At 39.4% G+C, this 24,764-nt stretch overlaps 1 protein-coding gene and 2 long non-coding RNA genes across 7 annotated transcripts in view; 2 read left to right on the forward strand and 1 right to left on the reverse strand.

The window, feature by feature from the left end:
- LOC130291465 (uncharacterized) overlaps positions 1–12,666 on the forward strand; it is a 13,866-nt gene extending 1,200 nt beyond the window's left edge. Inside the window, exons 2-3 of one of the 2 annotated variants that reach the window (XR_008847937.1) lie at positions 8,776–9,060; positions 11,594–12,666. This is a non-coding gene — a long non-coding RNA (uncharacterized LOC130291465). The remainder of the gene's footprint in view (positions 1–8,775; positions 9,061–11,593) is intronic. The other variant, XR_008847938.1, reaches the window with a different exon arrangement.
- Positions 12,667–12,807: 141 nt separating this feature from the next.
- ENTPD2 (ectonucleoside triphosphate diphosphohydrolase 2) overlaps positions 12,808–24,764 on the reverse strand; it is a 60,359-nt gene continuing 48,402 nt past the window's right edge. Inside the window, exons 5-9 of the mRNA XM_056540199.1 lie at positions 19,572–19,799; positions 18,513–18,782; positions 17,772–17,891; positions 17,326–17,463; positions 12,808–14,726 (exon numbers count right to left, since the gene is read on the reverse strand). Of these exons, the coding sequence (XP_056396174.1) occupies positions 14,523–14,726; positions 17,326–17,463; positions 17,772–17,891; positions 18,513–18,782; positions 19,572–19,799 (960 nt within the window). The 3' untranslated portion in view covers positions 12,808–14,522. The remainder of the gene's footprint in view (positions 14,727–17,325; positions 17,464–17,771; positions 17,892–18,512; positions 18,783–19,571; positions 19,800–24,764) is intronic.
- Positions 17,812–24,764, forward strand: part of LOC130291466 (uncharacterized) — a 64,862-nt gene continuing 57,909 nt past the window's right edge. For all 4 annotated transcript variants that reach the window (XR_008847939.1, XR_008847940.1, XR_008847942.1 and 1 more), the window contains exons 1-2: positions 17,812–17,948; positions 20,361–20,494. This is a non-coding gene — a long non-coding RNA (uncharacterized LOC130291466). The remainder of the gene's footprint in view (positions 17,949–20,360; positions 20,495–24,764) is intronic.

The raw sequence follows: 24,764 nt of genomic DNA on the forward strand, positions 1-24,764 counted from the left end.
GATGTCTAGGGGCGGAGTACCCCTTTAAGGACAAGGCCAATTTTTGTTTCTGCACTTTCATTTTTTCCTCCTCCCCTTCTAAAAATCATAACGCTTCCAATTTTCCAACTACAGACCCACATAAGGGCTTGTTTTTTGTGTCACCAATTGTACTTTGTACTGACATCACTTATTTTATAACAATCTGTGGTGAAATAAAAAAAAAAAAAAAACGCATTTGTGGGGTGAAATAAAAAACGCAATTTTGTAACTTTTGGGGGCTTCCGTTTCTACGCAGTGCACTTTTCTGTAAAAGTGACACCTTTTCTTTATTCTGTAGGTCCATACGGTTATAAGAATAACTTTTGTAGATTTAATTTTATTTTACTACTTTAAAAAATTATAACTACCTGCACCAAAATTAGCATGTTTAAAATTGTCATCTTCTGACCCCTATAACTTTTTTATTTTTATCGGTGGTGCCCGGCATTAACCCTGGGTCCTGGCTGCTGATAGCAGTTGGGACCCACCAGGTTTGACGCGCGCTCTGCTTGTGAGCACGCTTCAAACCCTGTTAACGGGACTCAGGGCGTACAGGTACGCCCGTACCGGTGCAATGGCGTACCCATACGCCCTCCGTGCCCTACAGGTTAATCCCAGTATTCAGACTGAGACTCGTCAGCAATCGTCACGTTTCCTGCTGTGTCCATGTGTCCTGCGCTTTCCGCCGCTGCGAACAGCCACACAGGGATCTGTGAGTCGCTCACGCATGCGCAGTTTACTCACAGACATCTCGGACGCTCTCGGCCTAGCTCAGGGAGCTATCGTAGCGGCGGATTGACACAAGCAGCGCAGGACATCAGGACATAGAAGAAGGCACACTCTAGGGACGGTCATCAGTGCATCCACAGTGTCAAATACACTGCGGATGTGCTACATGTGACCCTACACTTACACAGGTCCTCAGATTTGTATCCAAGAAATACACGCCGTGTGAACTGTGGTGTAGATTAGCACCTGAAATAATAAGCTGCGATCCTGCCTTTCTTCGTCATTAACCCTTTAGAGGCTGTGAAGAATCCTATCCAATCATGGCTTCTAAAGGCATAAATAACTATTACTGGTTAGTTCATGGGACCTATCAGACCCCCACAATATGATCAGGTGGGGTCCAGTGAGCTAAAATTGCGGCGGAGGGTTCCCTTACCTACCTCCAGCCACTGGATTGATGATCCAATCAAGCATTACAAAGTGAGTGGAATCTAATGACTGCATATAAAAGTGCACTAAGTGTAAAATATAAAAAGTTTCTAAAGTTATATAAAAGCCCCTCCCCTAATAAATAAATAAAAATAATAAACATATTTGGTATCACTGTGTGCAGAATTGGCCAAACTATTAAAATATGTTTATGATCCCGAACAATGAGCATAAAAAATGCCCAAAATTTAGATTTTTAATCACATTATCAGAAAAAATTAATTGAATACAAAGTGATCAAAAAGTCCCAATAAAAACTACAGATCACAGCACAAAAAATTACCCTCATATGCAGGAAAATTAGGAAAGGGTCAGAAGAGGACAATTTTAGGCAAAAAAAAAAAAAAAGTAGTACAATAAAGCTAGATTTCCAGTACAATTAGGCTAGATTTGTTTGTTTTTTTTCTGGCGTTTTTGGGGATATCTGTCACTGCAGTTTTTGAGCCAAAGTCAGAAGTGGATCCATGAAGAAGGAGAAGTATAAATCCTTCCTTTATGTTTCCATTCCTTATGAATGCACTTCCGGCTTTGGCTTAAAAACGGTGACAGATATCCCAAAAAACAACAGAAAAAACCTGTCTTTGGTTATAGTTCTAATCGCATTGACCTACAGAATTACATTTTTACTATAAAGTGCACTGCATAAAAAAAAAACAAACGTTACAAAATTGCAGTGTTCTAGTCATTTCCCCCTCACAAATAATATTTGTTTTACTTTACATTCTATGGTAAATTGAGTGATGTCATTACAAAGGATCCGCAGCAGATTTTGCTACCATTTACCGTACTTCAATGAGTTGGAAGGAAAATCTGCAAATCTGTCTCTATTGCAGATTTTCCGCTGACCCATTGAAGTCAATGGTAGCAAAATCTGCTGCAGATTTTCCACTGCAGATACGCTGTGGAAATTCCGCAGGTAATCCGCCGTGTGAACGTACCTTTATGCCTCTGAGACTATGTTCACACGGCAGAATTTCCATGCAGAATCTGGAGGAAAAATTCAGCTCGGAAATGAACCTGTCAATAGTTTTTGCAGGATTCCTTAGCAGAGTCCATTGACTCATTGGGACTCTTAATTCTGTCTGGAATCTGTGTGTTAAGCACAAGAAAATTCACCCAAATTCTGCACAGAATCTGCAAAACTGCCAAAAATCCGCTGCCATGTCATGAATCTGAGCGGAAGGCTATGTCCATTGTGTGAACTAAGCCTTTTGCTGCCCGAAATACAGGCAGCATGGAACAGGTGCAGGCTTCATCATTACAATGAGCTGTAATTTACTCAGGAAATCATAGTTTAAAAATGATGAGGAAAAATGTCATCATTGCGGTCACCACCAGCTTGTCCTCGCCCCTTTTGGATTAATAGGTCACTTCCTGTTTGTGTATAGGTGGTAAGCCTAAGGCTGCTTTTACACTATAAAATTCATCCGTTTTAAAGATCCGTTTGATGTTCCGTTATGAAAACCCTGAAAATCGGCCATTAAACGTCCATTAGAAAATCCCATACGTCCGTTAAAAAATCCCATTATAGTCTATGGGATTTTTACATTATCCGTTTTAATCCGTTATAGTCCGTTATTAATAACGGACGCTATTTTGTGACGGGAAAATGAACGGAAGAAATAGTGCATGCATTATTTCTCCTGTTACTATCTGCCATCACAAAATAACGTCCATTATTCATAACGGATTAAAACGGATAATGTAAAAATCCCATAGACTATAATGGAATTTTCTAACGGATGTTTAATGGCCGATTTTCAGGGTTTTCATAACGGAACATCAAACGGATCTTTAAAACGGATTAATTTTATAGCGTGAAAGCAGCCTAAAAGGACGGCAAGAAACTGGCAAGGACAACCATGATCACTTTCTACTTTTCAAGTTTCTGGAATAAATCATAAAAAATACAATTTGGGATCCTGTGGTTCAGGAAGCAAAAATTCCTGTCAGGCCATGTTCATTACGGAATTTCTGTGCAGAATCCGGCAGAAAAATTCAGTACATACCTGTTGCAGCAGACTGATTTCCCGCCTTCCAGTCTTCACTCTTTTTCCCTTTTTTAATTAAATTTTTTTTTTTGGGTTATCATGGAAACTACTACTATATAGTGACCACCGCCATCTGCCTGTTATCTCGTGGGACATTGACAGGCCTTACACCACTGTTACATAAATAATTGACCTGCGTACACACCAGCTCAGCAATCACACATGACAGTATATAATGTCCTACATCAGTGTTTTTGGCTGTCTGGACATGCTGGGAATTGTAGTTTTTCAAGAGCTGGAGGCACCTTGGTTGGGGAACACTGTCCTACATAATAGACTAAAATACACAGGCCCAGGTAACAGTGTCACATGTGAGAGGATGGATACACTGGCTCGGTTATACATGATAGGCTTAGATACACTTCCTAAGCAGATAGTATCACTCATAGGCCTCTGTACCTCTGGTCTATCATGTATAGCAGCCCCACAATTACATAACAGGCTAATGTGAACATCACCAGTAAATATAACAGTTAATTATTAATGAGATCTCACAAATTCAGTAAAGTGTAAAGGGTTTTCTGGCAGAAACAAAACCCCAAAAGAGCCTTTAATGATAAATCCTATAAAGATTTAAGAGATCTGGAGGGAAGGTTGTCATCTCCACTGATCAGATGTTCTGGATTGAGGTGTGTGATTTCAGGTACAGTACCAGAATGGTTAGTCATAGACTATATTCATGGGTACAACTTGATATGAGATTTGCCATTTAGGACTCTGGGAAAGCTCAATCTTTGAGGGAGGAAGAGGAATTCTTTTATATTTACAGGGATTTATTATTTATTATAGTAGGAATTACGGTACATTTTTTGTTGATTTTATGTTTATGTGGGAAGCAAATATAAGATACCAGCAGCCAGTGTACTAACCCCACATCCCTGCAGATCCCTGCAGTGGGGAACACAAGCTGCACTGCAGAGACAGATCTGCTGACATTTGCGTCTGATGCTCACAGACTGTACCTGCAGGTAACCAGGATGATTGTGCTGATAAGAATGGAGACAGGGTCAGGGCTGCAGATGTGACAGTCACCTAGGAATGACCCCAAAGTAATGTAATAATCGCTCGGTGACACCTGTCCCCCTCACATCCTTATTACCTGTACATGCCTGCTGACTTGCAGTAACCATCTATGATGGCTGTGGATCAGGCCCTGGATTGTTTTGGATTTCTGCTTGGAAAGCTCAGCTGTACATTGTGCATATCTATGGCCATCTTAAAGGGGTATTCCTATTTAAGCTTGTTATCCTTTATTAATAGAATGGGGATAAGAAGCTGACCGATGGGGGTCCGGGCGATGGGACATAATTGTCCTCAGAATGAACTTAGCTTACCACACCTACATGGCCACCACTTTATTCTTTGATTCATTTATTAATTCTTTCTTGGCAAACATTCTGTATGCTGAACTAGGAAATGTTTGGTGGTCCCAGAGAGAACAAATGGAGCTGTGGTCGCACTGGCATGGTGCGCTCCGTTCATTCCAAGGACAATTATGATTGGCGGGGATCCCAGTGCTTAAATGGACTGACTATTGCACTCCTTATGGTAAATGAAAAATCTTTCTAATGTTTCTTTGTTTACAAAAATGAAGTTTTCAATTGTTTTTTTTGTATTTAAAAAAGCTGCCACTAGGTGTCTCCCTACCTGTTAAGAGCACATGGAGTGCTGGGGGGGGGGGGGTGCAGCCTTTGCCAATCATAGCTCATCTCACACTGAACTGCTCTGGGCTGTGTGTAGCAGAGTGAGGGAGGAAGTTCTCCCCTGTATGGCTTCAGATGATGTCACGTCTTCTGGGGAACGCCCCTTCCCTGTCTGTGAATCTGACTGAGACTGATCAGAAAATACAGAGCAATATCAAGGTAGAAAACGAAAAAATAATATAAATAAAGGCAGGAGGTGGTTTATCATGATGGGGCAGTGAACGCGGAGGATTATAAAATGTAACAAGATCATGACAGGTACTCTTTAAACCCCATGCCGATCAACTTGTTATCCCCTATTCTATAGATACCCATAGGAGTCGACTTTATTTAATTGCAATTTCAGATCCACAATGGATCCAGTGTATGTGAATGCACCTTATAGGAGTTTTATGTGCATTAAGTTTAATTATTGTACAATAAAAAAAAATCTGCACTTTTTTTTTTTTAAATTGCCCAGTTGCCATGAACAACCAATCAGATTGCTTCTTTTATATTTCAGAGGCTTTTCTAAAAATTTAATGAAGCGATCTGATTGTTTGCTATGGATAACTGGGCAACTTATTCCTCTGCACAGGTTTTGATACATTTCCCCATATGTTAAAGCAAATCCCCCTAAACAATAAAGTCTTACACGTCATACACAGATTTCGGTGGGATTGGCTAAGAATCTAATATCTATGAAGGCCTTTGATATCTAATGGCGGGGAAGGGAATGTTTTGGTACTATGGATTTCAATATGCCGAATCCTTTTGTTTTCGAGGTGAGAGCTGTCAGGCAGCAGCTTTCTCCTCATTTATAATATTTGCACATTCGGGCAAGCGTGCATGTGTATATGTTGGCAGATCTAAATGTATAGTAAGATTAAAGGGGTCATATGGGCGTAGGAAAGGTATCGCCAGGGGCTTCATTGCACTGTCGTTTTAGAAGTGTAACTTGTGTGGCGGGGGAGATTGGAGCAGGTACGGTATCGTACTCATTGCATGCTGGTGAAACGAGGTCAGTATATGCTTGATAGTGTGGCCAGACCTATGGCTGCTTCTTATCTTCCAAAGAAAAATAAAGTATCAGACCTGTGAAATCCCACATGTCACTTTATTCTCTGACCTGAACTGCTGTCAGGGGAGAGTCGGAAGGCCTCTGTACACATCATATGGTCGGCCATTACTGCTGAATTCGACAGGTATAGCCGACATAAATCCAATATGTATGCCAGGTATAGTGACAGGGATTTTATCCTATCAAAGATACTATGTGATTATTCGACTATTACCATTATTGAATTGATTTATGATGACCCCTAGTGGCAGCCATGAATCAATATACTGTACTGCAGCAATCAACTTGCTGTTTCCCAGCTATTGCTAAACTACATCTCCCAGCATTTCCAAATAGCAGTGTTTTCCAAACAATGCATCTCCAGCTGTTGCAGAACTACAACTCCCAGCATGCCCGGACAGCCGTTGGCTGTCCGGGCATGCTGGCAGTTGTAGTTCTGCAACAGCTGGAAAACCGTGCCATATAGCCAAGGCTGATCGGGCATGCTGGCAGTCGTAGTTTCAAAGCAGCTGAAGGGCCATAGATATCTTTGTCCCTGGGAGAAACAGATCCAGCACACAATGTTGCAGGAGATATGGAATTGGCGCAGCACATCATAGAGATCAATAGCGATTATTATTTTTGGGATCTGTTATCAGATGGCAAATATTGTGTATATGGATCTGGCATAAAACCGAGGACGGGAAATACACCCCTGTATTACACACCAATCGCCATGACATCAGTGTGAACTCTCTATGAAATTTCCAGCATAAATGAGACTGTCCGGGTATGCTGGGAGTTGCAGATTCACAACAGCTGGAGATACACTGTTTGGAAAACACTGCCATATAGCCATGGCTGTTTGGGCATGCTGGCAGTTGTAGTTTTACAGCAGCTGAGGGGCCACAGGGTTGATGGCCATTGATGTTTTCGATAACGTCTATCTATCTTGCAGTGAGGTCACATGGACCCCCTGCCACAGGATAAACACTTTAAATAAATACTCCTTTATCTTCATAACCAGAATAAACATGAGCACATCCACATTAAATTTTAAGTAGGAGTCTACTGAGGCAACATGACCTCATTCAGATTACAAGCCGAAATCTAGGACAGAGTATGCCAAACCCTGGCTCTGCCCAAACGCTGTATGGTAATGCTGATGAAGCCTGAAGCATTTTGAGTTATATTTTGTCATCCACAAAAGGAATCAATTATAAAAACTGACGGCATCAGCATCTCCGTCTGATCTGTCAGGCCATGCTGGGAGTTGTAGTATTTCAACAACAGAAAAACTACAGATTGTTGATGCACATCTATCAGGGTTTTTAAAGATGCTATGGTTATAGCTGTTTAACCCGGAATGTGTAGGCCGCACACAACACTTTAGCAGATTTCTTTTAAATTCTTAATTACATTTCTGAAGTTGTAGGGAAATAATTCTCTGGATGTGAATACAGCATAAAATATGTTCATACGATATTGCTTGGGCAATGGTCTCCAACCTATGGGTTATCAACTGTTCTGCAAAACTACAATTGGCCATTTTGATAACTTTTGTGGGCTTCCATTTCTACGCAGTGCATTTTTCGGTTAAAATGACACCTTCTCTTTATTCTGTAGGTCCAAAACGATTAAAAGGATGCCCTACTTATATAGGTTTTTTTTTTTTTACGTACTTCTGGAAAAAATCATAACTACATGCACGAAAATTTATAAGTTTAAAAATGTCCTATTCTGACCCCTATAACTTTTTTATTTTGCCACATATGGGGATGTATGGGGGGTAATTTTTTGCACCGTGATCTGAAGATTTTATCGGTACCATTTTTGTTTTAATGGGACTTTTTGATCACTTTTTATTCATTTTTTTATGGTATAAAATGTGACCAAAAATACCCTATTTTGGACTGTGGAATTTTTTGTATGTGTACACCATTGACCGTGCGGTTTAATTAACAATATATTTTTATAGTTCAGACATTTATGCATGCGGCAATACCACATATCTTTATATTAATTTTTATTTACATAGTTTTTTTAAAATGGGAAAGGGGGAGGTTCAAACTTTTATTAGGGAAGGGGTTAAATCACATTTATTACCTATTTTTCTTTACACTTTTTTTGCAATGTTATAGCCCCCATAGGGGACTATAACATGCAGTACATTGATTGCAGACACTGATCAATGCTATGCCATAGCATTGCATTGATCAGTGTTATCAACGCTCCACTGCTCCTGCCTGGATCTCAGGCACGGAGCAGTGAATCGACGATCGGACAATGAGGAGGCAGGTAGGGACACTCCTCGTGTCCCGTACAGCTGATCGGGACACCGCAGTTTCACCGTGGTGGGCCCGATAAGCCCGACTGAGCTGCCGGGAAGGTTTAACTTTCACTTTAGACTTTCAAAGTTGATCTCCGCATCTGAAGGGGTAATACTGGCCATCACCACGATCGGTGATGTCCTGTATTAGCCGCTGGGACCAACCATATATGATGCTGGGTCACCGCGTTATATCACGGGAGCAGGACGTAAATATACGTCCTGCATCGTTAAGGGATTAAAGAGTACCTGTCACAAAATAAAACTTTTAATATAGTGTTCCTTGTGTAATTAGCAGACACATTATCAACATAAATATATTTAAAATGTAATAGAAAAATGGCCACTAGGTGGCTCTGTTCTGTTCCCTGCCACAATTAATACAGTGAGTTTGGTCTCCTCCTGGCCTGGCAGGAGTCCAAACTCAGGAAATGCTTTTCTCCACAGAGCTTGATTGACAGCTGCTCAGAAAGTGAAAGCTCCACAGATTCTCACAGAAAGCTTCTCAGACTGAAAGGAGAGTCTCACTGATAGCAGCACAGACTGAAACATGCACAGCCTGAGGTCTTCTATTCATCACAGCACTGCAACCATGTGAGGGCAGAAGTGGTCCCCCAGCAGGCTTCAGTGATGTCATGCCTGCTGGGAAACGCCCACATTCTCCTGCTGGAAAATTGCACTATGAGAGCAAGAAGAAAGGTAAGATACACAGCTTTTTAAAGCTCTGAATTTTTATTTATTTTTTTGTTTTTTTTTTAAGGGCGGGGTGTTAGGAGTAGATAGGGAACATAGCCTGAGTTAGTTTAGAACAGTTTATTTGGTGACAGATACACTAAGTAATTGTTCAGTATCAGCAGAGGCTTAACTTGTAGCTTCTGGGCCCCAATGCAAAACCTGAAATAGGGCCCCATGTGCCATTAATAATAGAGTGTTTTCTTATGGGGTAGCGGTGTTTTCAGGCAACCTCTGCCCACCCTATGTTTACACAGTACAGCTGGAAAAAAAAAAAAAAACATGTCCATCAAGTTCAACCCTTGTGTCTTACCATAGGGGAGATGTATCAAAACCTGAGCAGTGAAGAAGTGGGTGCAGTTGCCCAAGATAACCAATCGGATCGCTTTTATTTTTCAAAGGGTCTTTTCAAAATTTAAAGGGGTACTCCGGCGCTTAGACATCTTATCCCCTATCCAAAGGATAGCGGATAAGATGCCTGATCGCGGGGGTCCCGCCACTGGGGACCCCCGTGATCTTGCACGCAGCACCCCAGTTAAAATCAGTCCCCGAAGCATGTTCGCTCCGGGTCTGTATACCAGCAACCACGGGGCAGGCGGCGAGTGACGTCAAGCCTCCGCCCCCGTGTGATGTCACACTCCGCCCCTCAATGCAAGCCTATGGGAGGAGGTGTGACGTCACACGCCGCCTACCCCGTGGTCGCCGGTAATCAGACCCGGAGCGAGCATGCACGGGGGACTGATTTTAACTGGGGTGCTGCGTGCAAGATCAAGGGGGTCCCCAGCGGCGCATAAGATGTCTAAGCGCCGGAGTACCCCTTTAAAGAACCAATCTGAACCAACTGCTCCACTTTACCTCTGCACAGGTTTTGATAAATCTCCCCCAAATGTTTGCAGAGAGGTAAAATTTTCATCCACTCTGGCCATACACACTGTGATAGGACACATTATTAAGGGTGACTCTACTTTTATACATGAAACATTTAGATAAAAAAAATTTACATTAACTGATAAGATAAAAGGAGGAATTTATAATTGTTAATCAAGTTCTAATAAATCCCTGGGGGAACGTCTTGTCTACTTACTCTACATTGATCAGAGAGGTGCACATTCTTTATAAATAGAAAAGTAGCTTAGCTGTAGACAAGTGTGGTCCAGGCTGGCAGAGAGATGCAGAAAGTGTTTGCACAAACATTTTGCGACATATTTAATAAGTTTCAGTTGACAAATCATGACTATTGTAAAAAGCTAACCATGCCACAACACAAGCCCTTTGGCAGTCCGTGCATGCTTGGAGTTGTAGTTTTGCAACAGCTGGAGGCACCCTGGTTTGGAAACAGTGCACTATTAGAACAATCAAAGTCCTTGGCTCAGGTACTTGGCAGTATATGTCGGCACACCATTCTGCCAGTATGATGACATATACAGTGAATGTAGGGCACTTATCAAGTGTGAAAAAGTCCTGACAGGGTGTCATTGCCCCTAGTAAGGATCATATAAGAAATATTCAAGAAACAATAAGGTGGACAGACTGATGTAGGTTAATTAATCAGTACCATTCCATTGATTGTAATCCTGCCTAGATTATATATCATAGGGTTAGATCTTCCCTAGAGGCCTACATTGCCTGTTTGCTCTAATTTAGATATAATAGGGTGAATAAGGGATAGAATCTAGACAGTCAGGGCGATGACGCTGCCTCCCTCGGGGAACAGTATGAGGGCACTTTAGGGTAAGAGCATTGTTATCTCTGCGCTGGCATCATTAATTCTGTCAGATACAACTCTGAGATAGACATTAGATGGGATAGATACCAGACCAAGGACCTGGACCCCAGGGATAATGGTGTCTGATTCATATAGGTTTTGTGTGTATGTATTAGACACTATCTGATCTAAGAGCTTGCCCTTTTTTAGATAAGATTTTGTGCTTTCTTACATTTATTGTAGTTGTCAGGTATTGATTCCGCTTTATCTATCAATCACTGTATACGGAAATATTCTTCAACTTTTTAATATACATTGGAAATATGTAATATTGTGTTTCCGATTATTTTTTTGTCATGTGTGCTAAAATTTGCGCCAAAAAAATTTAATAAATGCATATGTCCCCGACCTATTTACTAAGGTTTCCACACAAAATGTGGTGGATTTGAGTTCTGGAAAACCCAACAGTTTATAACTGTTGTAAAAAAAAAAATGTGAAAAAATAATAAGACATTGGGAAAAATTAGTAAGTACTGTGGAAAAATAAAACAGCAACAAGAAAGCTACATTCCACTCTTAGGGGAAGATTTAATCAAAACCAGTGAAGAGGAAAAGTTAACCAGCTGCCCATAGCAACCAATCAGATCGCTTCTATCATTTTAGAAAAGGCCTCTGAAAATGAAAGCGATCTGATTGGGTTCTATGGGCAACTAGTCAACTTTTCCTCTACACAGGTTTTCATAAATCTCCCCCTTAGTAAATCAATCCCATTGTGTTTCAATTCCTTATTTTTAGGATCTTTGCTTGCTGTCAATGAACAAAAACATTCCAGAAGTTGAAAGATAACCCAGTCCTGCTCACCCAGCTTTATGGTTTCATAAGGGAAAGTGTACATGGGATGAAACTGCAGTGGATTTTTTCAGCGGACTTTTAATGGGTAAGTCAAAATCCTAATTTCAATCAGCAAGGAAAAAATTGTTGCAGATTTTAAAACCATATAGTTTTTTGTGTTGCGAACCCTTTGCTGCAAAAGTGAGTAGCAAATATGCTACTAAACTCGCACCAAACGTGTGGGTTCTTCACCTGGGTTGGGTACAGAGCACCCGGCCTATGGATTGTAAGAAAATAAGTGGGGATTCATCACCATTTGCCTCCTTTGGCCGTACACTAAACGGGTGCATAGCTCACTGCTATTTACTGTACAGTAGCCATATTTTAATGACAGGAGTCCCTGCTCTGAATAGGTCTCCCATTTGGCACACCACCTGCTTCTGAGCGGGGCTTTTGGCTATACAGCCAGAACACCCCTCATTTTGACAGGTGTTCTGCTCCTCTACAGTAAGCAGCAATAGATTTAGTGTCTGGCCCCAAGAGTTAACCCTTTCCTGACTGACTGAGAAGGCATACCATGTATGCCTTCTGGTTAAACCAGGCTAGGCACAGGGCTGTATAGCTCAAGTAGCAGTTCAGGAAAAGGAGGCCAAGTCTTGTGCACCTACTGCTTTTGAGTAGGAAACCCCATCCACAGCAGGGACTCCTATACAGGAAACAGTGGTGCAAGGTTGTTTACTGGATGCCCGACAGAGGTAAGTGGTGATGCTATGCATCACCACTTACCTCCTTACAGTCTGTGGAACAGGCTACCTGCATCCAACCCATGCAGCTAAATCTACATGTGAATATACCTCTAAATTGGCCCTGTCATTTAGGACCTCCACTGATCCGGAGAATAAGCGGAGAGAAAGGCTTGCTAGCATTCTTCATTCTCTGCTTTGCAGCAATCTACCCCTGCCTTCTCTGGACAGCGATTGGAGATCACTGCAAACCAGGGAGTAAAGCATGCTACAGATCACTTCTCCCCCTTGAGGGTCTCAGAACTCAGACCGTCTGATCAATACTTTTGACGTGTCTCTATTTTGTTTGTTTTTTAAAAATGTAAGAAAATAAGTTTTTATTCCAGATATCCTTTAAACAATGCATCTAATTAAATAAATAATAATTAGGAGACACAAGTTTATGACCTTTAATGCCATACAAAAACAACCAGTACTTATAACACTGCTCATGCCCGACTCTTATAACACTTATAAATCACCTGGGAGGAAAACCTGAAATAAAAGCAGTTTTCAGCAACCACTGGTTGTTTTCACCACCCACAGCCAAAATAAGAAGAAATTGGGCACACAGTCTTGTTAAAAGGCTGCATTGATGTTACTGCTCGGACGGTTGCGTCATTTAAAACCCATGCACATAATTGGGTGTAGTTCTGCAATACTACTGTAGGTGGCAGTGCTCCACAGAAGTAATCCAACTTCATTTTCAATACATAAAAACTTCATCTTCTATATAATGTTATACTCTCTCTATAATAGTGCAGTAAACCTCTTACAATATGTAAAGTGTATACATTCAGTCCATGTGTGGCCTAGAGTTCACAGTTACCTCCATAATAGCACTAAGGCCTGGGGCAGATTACAATACCAAGTATACATATATACAGGGGTCAATTCCTGGGGGAAAAAAGGGTGGAAAACCTTGCACTCAAGGGCTGGTGCCGCAGGACTAATAATGGGAACGGTTTTCCTGCTGTGGAAAAAGTGCAGGAACTCAGTTCCCACATGTTCCTGCAGGACTTGAGCCCTGCATATGTACATTGCTTAACAACATGTTTTATAGATGAGGCATCTGCTCGGGATTTGGCTTGAGGTCCTAAGATTGTCACAAGCACACAGCATGCCCTTCCACTAGTCAGATCCTTAATAATCATAGCCATGACTATAAATTACTCTAAGTCACACTAAAATCATCTCCCTATAGACAAGAATAGGAATCTATATGGGGAGGAGATTTTATTTGCTGGCATTGCCCCTTAAATATTTTTGGAGAGGAAAAAAAAGGAGGCATGCACTTACACCATGTGGCCATGACATGAGGATATAGCAAGTGGTGGATTAAACAGGATAAGGAAACGTGTATATATGGCAAATAGGATGCATCTACAATGGTGTGCACTTGTTGCACATTGTAGGCTTCAGCAGCAGGGACTTCCAGCTGATGGTCCCCGTTGCTATTTTTTATTGTTTCTATTTAAATTTTTTGCATCAAAAGAAGTAATGCAAATTGCAAGCACCAACTTGTAGTCAATATCATAAGCCTAAAGAAAATGAAAGTGAGGGAATGTGCGAGCCTATACAAGGCCAGAAACATCAGCCCTGAACTGAAAGCAGTCATACTGCTATAAGAAATAAAAAGAGCTACAATCTATATAATTGTATCACACAACAAATGTACAGATATTGGTGCCATGAAAAAGAAAAAAAACAATGGCGTTTGTCCTTGATGGCTGATCAAATTCCTAGCGTAGCTTTCCAAGCATTTGATCAGTTGCCATCAGCAACACCATATATTGTGGGGTAGACCTGTTTGAAGCTGTAGGAATTTAAATAGAAAATGTTTTACCATATGGAAGGAAGGAAATATATGTACATAGAAAATGTCAATCAAACACTAGCTTTCATCATGACAATACAGTTATCAGGGATCTTCCGTGTATAGTATACAGTATAAACATCCAATCCATTGTCACCTTTCATGCCCGAGCTTCATACTGTATGAAAATGTCACAAGCCCCATGAGGATTATGGGGCAATCTGAATTAAATTGTACAATCCTCTTCATTAGGCAAAGGGACTCTAAGACTTGTCCCATCCATGGTCGTCTCCAGTCATATGGTTTGCTGCTGTTTACTGGACCTAAAGGTGCCGAAAAGGATAATCAGACCCACAAGAATGATGGCCACAAAGAGGAAGATGAGGGCGGCCCAGGAACTAAAGGTGGTGGCTTTAAGAACAGAACCTTCTTCTGCCGGTATCATGTTGGTAAGGTTTAGCATGTATCCAAGGGCCCAGCCAATGGAGGTGTCAGCAGCCTGGTGGGGGAAAAAAAAGTATAAAGGAGTCATCATGTTGGAGTATAAAAATCCAATATTAAAAAAGAGAAACCACTCCCCCAAAACATGTACTTAGAGCCGGCTGTCTGACCACCAATGCAGCTTTGATTAAAGGGGTACTCTGGTGGAAAACTTTTTTTATTTTTATATCAACTGGTGCCAGAAAGATAAACAGATTTGCAAATTACTTCTATTAAAAAATCTGAATCCTTCCAGTACTTATTAGCTGCTGAATACTACAGAGGGAATTATTTTCTTTTTGGAACACAGAGCTCTCTGCTGACATCACGAGCACAGTGCTCTCTGTTGGCATCTCTGTCCATTTTTGGAACTGTCCAGAGCAGCATATGTTTGGTATGGGGATTATCTCCTACCCTGGACAGTTCTTAAAATGAACAGAGATGTCAGCAGAGAGCTCTGTGTTCCAAAAAGAAAAGAATTTCCTCTGTAGTATTCAGCAGCTAATAAGTACTGGAAGGATTAAGATTTTTTTAATAGAAGTAATTTACAAATCTTTAACTTTCTGGCACCAGTTGATAAAAAAAAAAAAAAAAAAGTTTTCCACCGGTGTACCCCTTTAAGTCTACTATAGAAAAGGAATATAGGGATAAGAGTTGGAAAGGACAATGGAATCTATTAAGACAATGGTCTTAAACTGTGGCCCTCCAGATGTTGCAAAACTTCAATTCCCAGCATGCCCGGACAGCCGTTGGCTATTCGGGCATGCTGGGAGTTGAGGTTTTGCAACATCTGGAAGGCCACAATTTGAGAGCATTGCATTAAAGGGGTATTCCAGTGAAAATCAAATTTTTTTTTTTTTTTTTTTTTTTTAAATCAACTGGCTCCAGAAAGTTAAACAGATTTGTCAATTACTTCTATAAAATCTTAATCCTACCAGTACTTCTCAACTACTGAAGTTGAGTTGTTCTTTTCTTTCTTACAACAGTGCTCTCTGCTGACACCTCTGTCTGTCACGGGAACTGTCCAGAGCAGGATAGGTTTGCTATGGGGATTTGTTCCTACTCTGGAATGTTCATGAGAATGTTCATGAGTGTCAGCAGAGAGCACTGTGGTCAGACAGAAAAGAACAACTCAACTTCAGCAGCTGATAAGTACTGGAAAGATTAAGATTTTTTTAATAGAAGTAATTTACTAATCTGTTTAACTTTCTGGAGCCAGTTGATATGAAAAAATAGTTTTACACTGGAGTACCCCTTTAACGGCTCGAGGAAAGCTCCAAGAGACTACAGTTCTGGAAAGACTAAGCCTATGTTCAAAACTGAGTTAGAGCTCTGTCACAGAATTTGTTTAATGGGGAACTCCGGTGGAAAATAATTGTTTTTAAATCAACTGGTGCCAGAAAGTTATACAGATTTGTAAACTACATCTATGTAAAAATCTTAATCCTTCCAATACTTATCAGGTACTGTATACTACAGAGGAAGCTGTGTAGATCTTTCCAGTCTGACCACAGTGCTCTCTGCTGACACCTCTGTCCGTGTCAGGAACTGTCCTGAGCAGGAGAACTTTGCTATGGGGATAAATTCCTGCGCTGGATAGTTCCTGATATGGACAGAGACGGCAGCAGAGAGCACTGTGGTCAGACTGTAAAGAACTGCACAACTTCCTGTGGAGCATACAGCAGCTGATAAGTACTGGAAGGATTAAGATTTTTTAATAGAAATATGTATGACTTTGACACCAGTTCATTTGAAAACCTTTTTTTTTTTTTTCTTCAAGGGAGTTCCCCTTTAATTAGCAGGGAAAAAATGCTGCAAGCAGTTACTTTTTGTTCACTCAGATCCTGTTAAATAAACAGAAACCAGACGGACAACATTAAAGTCAATGGGATCCTTTGGTTTTTATTTTGCTATGGACTGTCTGACTCTGGCCCGAACTGAGGATCAGACACAGATGTGAACGAGGCCTTAAAGGAGATGTCTCATGTGGAAAATCTTATTCCCTATATGCAGGATAGGTGATACGGTTTTAGATCGCAGGGAGTCAGAGGGCGGCGCATCAAGACCCCTGCCCGAAGCGGTGGCTGCCCCTTCCATATATCTTTATGGGAGAGCCGTTCAGCTATCTTCGGCTTTCCTGTAGAGATATATAGAGGGGTGGGGCACCTCCCCGCTCCGGGGAGAGCTGGGGCTCCGTACAAGAGTTTGCGGGGGGATCCAGCGGTCTGACCCCCTGCAATCTAAAACGTAGCCCCTATCCTGTGGATAGAGGATATTTCTTCCGGCATGAGACTTCTCCTCTTAGCCTAGTCACAAGTGTTGCCCATAATCAGGGACTCGCACACAGACTCAAAATGGGGCTTGAGCCCCTGCCCTTTTAACGCACCTTCCCTATAATGACCTTACTGATTGGGACCCTCATCACCCCACGGAGGTCCCAATCTGCTGACATGACTGCCGGAGATCCCTTATCTCAGGAATTGTGCTGTGTTAACATACGTATTAGGTTTTTACAAAAAAAAAATTTAACTAGAAGTGCCTACTTGAATTTCTACTTGAGCCCCTGCCCCCCCAAAATGTCTGTGCACATCACTGCCCATAATAAAAAGAATGCCAACCTTCCGCTGGAAAAGAATGTTGGGGAACGTTTCATTGTCAAACTTGTAGCCTTTGCTGGTCAGCAGGTAGATGAAGTTAGCAGTGGTGCAGTAGCCAGAGAGATGTTTTTGCACAAACTTCGGAGCTTTGGAGGAAAGCTGCAGGGAAACAAGAGGGAATGCTGGTTAGTGTATCTAAGCTGTGCATAATACAGGCCGCTAAACTCATGTATCTAAGCCAGACATTTTACTACTAAGCTGGTGTATCAAGGTCTATCACGTGAGATAATGTGCTGCTATGCCTCTGTTTGTAAACCTGCCACGTGTGATACGTCAGTACTTTCTTGTAGGTCATATCCAAACCCCAGAGCATTAGGAGAGGAGCGGATTCTGCCATTACAGCAAATGTGGCTTCTTGGGTATCAGAAAATTCTACAGGGACATTGAGCGGATCCACAGTGACTCACATCATTGAAACTGGAGGAGCAGATGGCATCGGTGGCCGTCCGCAGATCGTCTAGCGAGTCGACCGGCATCTTCATCACGGATTTTATGAAGTCAACGGTGTAATAAAAAGCTGCAAACGCCTGAAAAAAATTAAAAATAAATAACCATTAGTGCACCCGGGAGTCAATTCGCAGAAGGTACTTTTTATAGTCACTCACATTTAACATGTATTCTATTACACTCCATGGAGACCTGGAGCCTGCGCCCTAGCGTCTCCATGACAACAGCAGATGGCTCTGGCGCTCGCTGCTAATTCATTGCAGGAGGAACGAGGAGAAAGCATATGGAAAACTTTGGACATGCTCTTTGTTTCCAGTAAAGCACACAATTCTCCCCAAACTTTCCCAGAACCCCGAATGGCAGAGATTATGCAGAGATAGCCATATTTTCCCATATATATTCACAGGCAGGCATGTATAGAAAAGCTGGGCTATGGCTTAGTGTGGGCTGCAACAACAATTGTCACCCGGCTTTCCCAGGAGCGGATATAACATAGGAAGGACTTAATGGGACTTTGACTGACCTGACGGACAAGGATGACTCATTATATCCTAGGTCTCTGAACTGTGGCCCTCCAGCTGTTGCAAAACTACAACTCCAAGCATACCCGGACAGCCGTTGGCTGTCCGGGTATGCTGGGAGTTGTAGTTTTGCAATATCTGGAGATCCACAGTTCGGAGACCGCTGATTTATAAACTTACAATGAAGTTCCCAGTCACTTGGGGTTGAAAGACTCGGTCAAAGGAACAGGAGGCGAATGGACAGTCCGAGAACTGGAAGAGGCTATCCACATGTGCCCGGCACTGGTCTCCATTCCCACTGCCGCTCATCACAAAGGTCTTTGAAGGATCATAGTTAGGAGGCCTCTCGCCCGCCGTACAGGGGCTCTCATACACTTCCCCAAATGTTATCGTCTTATTAAAATTAGTGGGCCAGCATGGATTCTTAACAGTCTCTGCATAGCCTTGTCCCTGAAAGACAAAAAAAGATAAAATAAAGAAAGAAAACAATCACAATGCTGGTTGATACATACTACTGAAAAGTATCAAATGTAGTATTAAGAAGAAATAGACGAAAGGATGCCCAGGTTATATCTGCATTGTACAAGAAAATGTATAATGTATAACTTCTACCAGCTGTACATATATATTATATACAGTATATACCAGGTTATACCAGCATGGTCCATATCACTATATACATGAGATATATAACTTATACCAGCTGTACATATATATTATACACAGTATATACCCAGGTTATACCAGCATGGTCCATATCACTATATACAGGAGATATATAACTTATACCAGCTGTACATATATAATAATATATAGTATATATCCAGGTTATACCAGAATGTTACTATATATGCTTTCCCCACTGTTATCCTAGATATTTGAAGCTTGCATAGACCAACTCTGAAATACTTTGTTCCTGTGTGTGCTGTATTTAGAAAAAGTTACCACTAGATGGTGCTGTATCATTATGATTAGGAGTCTACACTCACTGGTCTTGTATGTCCATCTAGGACATTTATGACACATCCACAGGGTAATTAAAAAAAAGTTTTGCTTAAGCATCTGTGACTTTTGTTCATTGGTGGCATACAAGCCTTAATAAAGCATTTCCCCTATATGTTTTGCCCTATAGGCACACTACCTTTATTAACCCCTTTACTATTTAGACAATCTGTCTGAAACAGAGCTAGTGCTAAAATGGACAGTTTTAGTAAAATCGCCCCCAATGTGTCACGTTACCTTCAGCACTTTGGACAGAACCCTCTTGAGGATCTGGTCGCGGCCATAGCATAGAAAGCTGTGGGTGTACACCCGATAGGACTGGCCATACAGACGCAGGTTCACTTCATTCTCAGGGTTGTCGATCTTGTCCGAGGTTTCAAAGGTAATTTGTGTGGAGGCTCCACCAAGATCCATGGCTCCCAGAGTCCCCTTCCTTGGCTGGAACCAGCGCCCAATCCAGCTGTACTGAAAGACAAAGAAACAAAAATGTTTTTTGTTATTGAACAGACCTGTTACTAAGCATGTCAATGCAGAAATGTATTTTGCTATGATTGTATTTTTTGGCAAGAATTGTTGCAAAGAAAAATCCCTAAACTAATCCCAGCAGGAGTTAGGCCAGTATCACATGAATCCGATATGGGCACCACCTGTATTATTACAGTATTAAGTCCTGGCCTGACTGCAAACTTAATACACAGACGTACACCATCATACATCTGTATTACACCCATGACAGATTGGACTTATGTTTACATATAGCAAATTTATCATTATATATATATATATATATATATATATATATATATATATATATATATATGGCCTTATGTTTACATGTAGCAACAACAAAAAATTATATATCATATATATATATATCATTATTATTAATAAATCATAATAAAATAATAAACTTGTACAATATAAGCTGCAAATCTAGATGTTATATGTCCAGGCATGTCCTTATAAATTAACATGGCACTAGACATGTAAGTATGGATACTCAACACCACTGTCTTATCTTGCCAGGAACACAACAATCTCCTCATTCAATCAGAAAAGCTACAATCACAGTCTAAAAGATGTCAAGCCTTAGCGCCCTGTGGATCACAGTGTGCGGACCCAGGACGGAGAGACAGGCGGCTGATGTGAGCACTGAAGAGGTGAGTGATGTCTAACTCTCTAAACACTAATAATATCACTAATAGTAACTAACATATATAAGTGATCCCTAATTACTGTAACATATGTAAATGATCTATAATAACTGTAATATGTAAGTGATCTCTAATAACTGTAACATATGTAAGTGATCTCTAATAACATATGTAAGTGATCTCTAATAACATATGTAAGTGATCTCTAATAACTGTAACATATGTAAATGATCTATAATAACTAACATATGTAAGTGATCTCTAATAACTGTAACATGTAAGTGATCTCTAATAACTAACATATGTAAGTGATCCCTAATAACTGTAACATATGTAAGTGATCTCTTATAACTGTAACATATGTAAGTGATCCCTAATAACTGTAACATATGTAAGTGATCTCTAATAACTGTAACATATGTAAGTGATCTCTAATAACATATGTAAGTGATCCCTAATAACTGTAACATATGTAAGGGATCTCTAATAACTGTAACATGTGTAAGTGATCCCTAATAACTGTAACATGTGTAAGTGATCCCTAATAACTGTAACATATGTAAGTGATCTCTAATAACTGTAACATATGTAAGTGATCTCTAATAACGGTAACATATGTAAGTGATCTCTAATAACTGTAACATATGTAAGTGATCTCTAATAACTAACATATGTAAGTGATCTCTAATAACTGTAACATGTAAGTGATCTCTAATAACTGTAACATGTAAGTGATCTCTAATAACTGTAACATATGTAAGTGATCTCTAATAACTGTAACATATGTAAGTGATCTCTAATAACTGTAACATATGTAAGTGATCTCTAATAACTGTAACATATGTAAGTGATCCCTAATAACTGTAACATGTAAGTGATCTCTAATAACTGCAACATATGTAAGTGATCCCTAATAACTGTAACATATGTAAGTGATCTCTAATAACTGTAACATATGTAAGTGATCCCTAATAACTGTAACATATGTAAGTGATCTCTTATAACTGTAACATATGTAAGTGATCTCTAATAACTGTAACATATGTAAGTGATCCCTAATAACTGTAACATGTAAGTGATCCCTAATAACTGTAACATATGTAAGTGATCTCTTATAACTGTAACATATGTAAGTAATCCCTAATAACTGTAACATATGTAAGTGATCTCTAATAACTGTAACATATGTAAGTGATCTCTAATAACTGTAACATATGTAAGTGATCCCTAATAACTGTAACATATGTAAGTGATCTCTAATAACTGTAACATATGTAAGTGATCCCTAATAACTGTAACATATGTAAGTGATCCCTAATAACTGTAACATATGTAAGTGATCTCTAATAACTGTAACATATGTAAGTGATCTCTAATAACTGTAACATATGTAAGTGATCCCTAATAACTGTAACATATGTAAGTGATCCCTAATAACTAACATGTAAGTGATCTCTAATAACTAACATGTAAGTGATCTCTAATAACTGTAACATATGTAAGTGATCTCTAATAACTGTAACATATGTAAGTGATCTCTAATAACTGTAACATATGTAAGTGATCTCTAATAACTGTAACATATATAAGTGATCTCTAATAACTGTAACATATGTAAGTGATCTCTAATAACTGTAACATATGTAAGTGATCTCTAATAACTGTAACATGTAAGTGATCTCTAATAACTAACATATGTAAGTGATCTCTAATAACTGTAACATGTAAGTGATCTCTAATAACTAACATATGTAAGTGATCTCTAATAATTGTAACATGTAAGTGATCTCTAATAACTGTAACTAATGTAAGTGATCCCTAATAACTGCAACATATGTAAGTGCTCTCTAATAACTGTAACATGTAAGTGATCTCTAATAACTGTAACATGTAAGTGATCTCTAATAACTGTAACATATGTAAGTGATCTCTAATAACATATGTAAGTGATCCCTAATAACTGTAACATATGTAAGGGATCTCTAATAACTGTAACATATGTAAGTGATCCCTAATAACTGTAACATATGTAAGTGATCCCTAATAACTAACATATGTAAGTGATCCCTAATAACTGTAACATGTAAGTGATCTCTAATAACTGTAACATGTAAGTGATCTCTAATAACTGTAACATATGTAAGTGATCTCTAATAACTGTAACATATGTAAGTGATCTCTAATAACTGTAACATATGTAAGTGATCTCTAATAACTAACATGTAAGTGATCTCTAATAACTAACATATGTAAGTGATCTCTAATAACGGTAACATATGTAAGTGATCTCTAATAACTGTAACATATGTAAGTGATTCCTAATAAGGGTATGTTCACTCTACAGAGTGTGAACGGACTCTCCGCTTGCTGAATTCAGCGAGCGGAGATTCATACTGGCAGCCGGTGGCGGCGGTAGGACCGCGCGACACTGAGCCGTCAACATATGTAAGTGATCCCTAATAACTGTAACATGTAAGTGATCTCTAATAACTGTAACATATGTAAGTGATCTCTAATAACTGTAACATGTGTAAGTGATCTCTAATAACTGTAACATGTAAGTGATCTCTAATAACTGTAACATATGTAAGTGATCTCTAAAGCTGTTACATATGTAAGTGATCTCTAATAACTGTAACATATGTAAGTGATCTCTAATAACTGTAACATATGTAAGTGATCTCTAATAACTGTAACATGTAAGTGATCTCTAATAACTGTAACATGTAAGTGATCTCTAATAACTGTAACATGTAAGTGATCTCTAATAACTGTAACATATGTAAGTGATCTCTAATAACTGTAACATATGTAAGTGATCTCTAATAACTGTAACATATGTAAGTGATCTCTAATAACTGTAACATGTGTAAGTGATCTCTAATAACTGTAACATGTAAGTGATCTCTAATAACTGTAACATGTAAGTGATCTCTAATAACTGTAACATATGTAAGTGATCTCTAAAGATGTTACATATGTAAGTGATCTCTAATAACTGTAACATATGTAAGTGATCTCTAATAACTGTAACATGTGTAAGTGATCTCTAATAACTGTAACATGTAAGTGATCTCTAATAACTGTAACATATGTAAGTGATCTCTAATAACTGTAACATGTAAGTGATCTCTAATAACTGTAACATGTAAGTGATCTCTAATAACTGTAACATGTAAGTGATCTCTAATAACTGTAACATGTAAGTGATCCCTAATAACTGTAACATGTAAGTGATCTCTAATAACTGTAACATATGTAAGTGATCTCTAATAACTGTAACCTATGTAAGTGATCTCTAAAGATGTTACATATGTAAGTGATCTCTAATAACTGTAACCTATGTTAGTGATCTCTAATAACTGTAACATGTAAGTGATCTCTAATAACTAACATATGTAAGTGATCTCTAATAACTAACATGTAAGTGATCTCTAATAACTGTAACATATGTAAGTGATCTCTAATAACTGTAACATGTAAGTGATCTCTAATAACTGTAACATATGTAAGTGATCTCTAATAACTGTAACATGTAAGTGATCCCTAATAACTGTAACATATGTAAGTGATCTCTAATAACTGTAACATGTAAGTGATCTCTAATAACTGTAACATATGTAAGTGATCTCTAATAACTGTAACATATGTAAGTGATCTCTAATAACTCTAACATATGTAAGAAATGGCTAAGGAACCCTTGAGCGTTACTATTCAGTAGATACAGGACAAACTGTGTATGCTTGTTCATCTCTGACACATAGGCCTAGATATATCAATCTGACAAAAACTGGTGCAATTTGCCTATAGCAACCAATCAGAGCTCAGATTTCATATCTAAAAAAGCTCTGGAAAACTAAAACTGAGCTGTAATTGGTTGCTATGCGCAAATCCCACATGAGCCGTTAGAATGGTAGCCGCAGGGGATTGTGGGGCAGGCGAGTATGCGTTTTTTTAATTTTTATATCACTCTGAGACAGTAATAACTTTAAAAAAGGGACATTCCTGAATATATAACATCCATGTTTGCACTTTATACTGTGCATTATTCTTCACTATAATTTTTTATATAATTTATAATACGCTGAATGAATTTGTCTAATCACATAACAAGGGCCCTGCGGCTTATGGGCTTATAAGATTTGGGCAATACCAGGTGATTTTATTGTGTTCATAGCAAGTTATACCGTTGGTACCATTGAGATACTATTTCGTTTAGAAGAATATTAGGGCTGCAACAAACGATTATTTTTATAATTGATTAGTTGGCCGATTT

Source organism: Hyla sarda, chromosome 9 (genome assembly GCF_029499605.1).
Source record: "Hyla sarda isolate aHylSar1 chromosome 9, aHylSar1.hap1, whole genome shotgun sequence".
Taxonomy (NCBI): Eukaryota; Metazoa; Chordata; class Amphibia; order Anura; family Hylidae; genus Hyla; species Hyla sarda.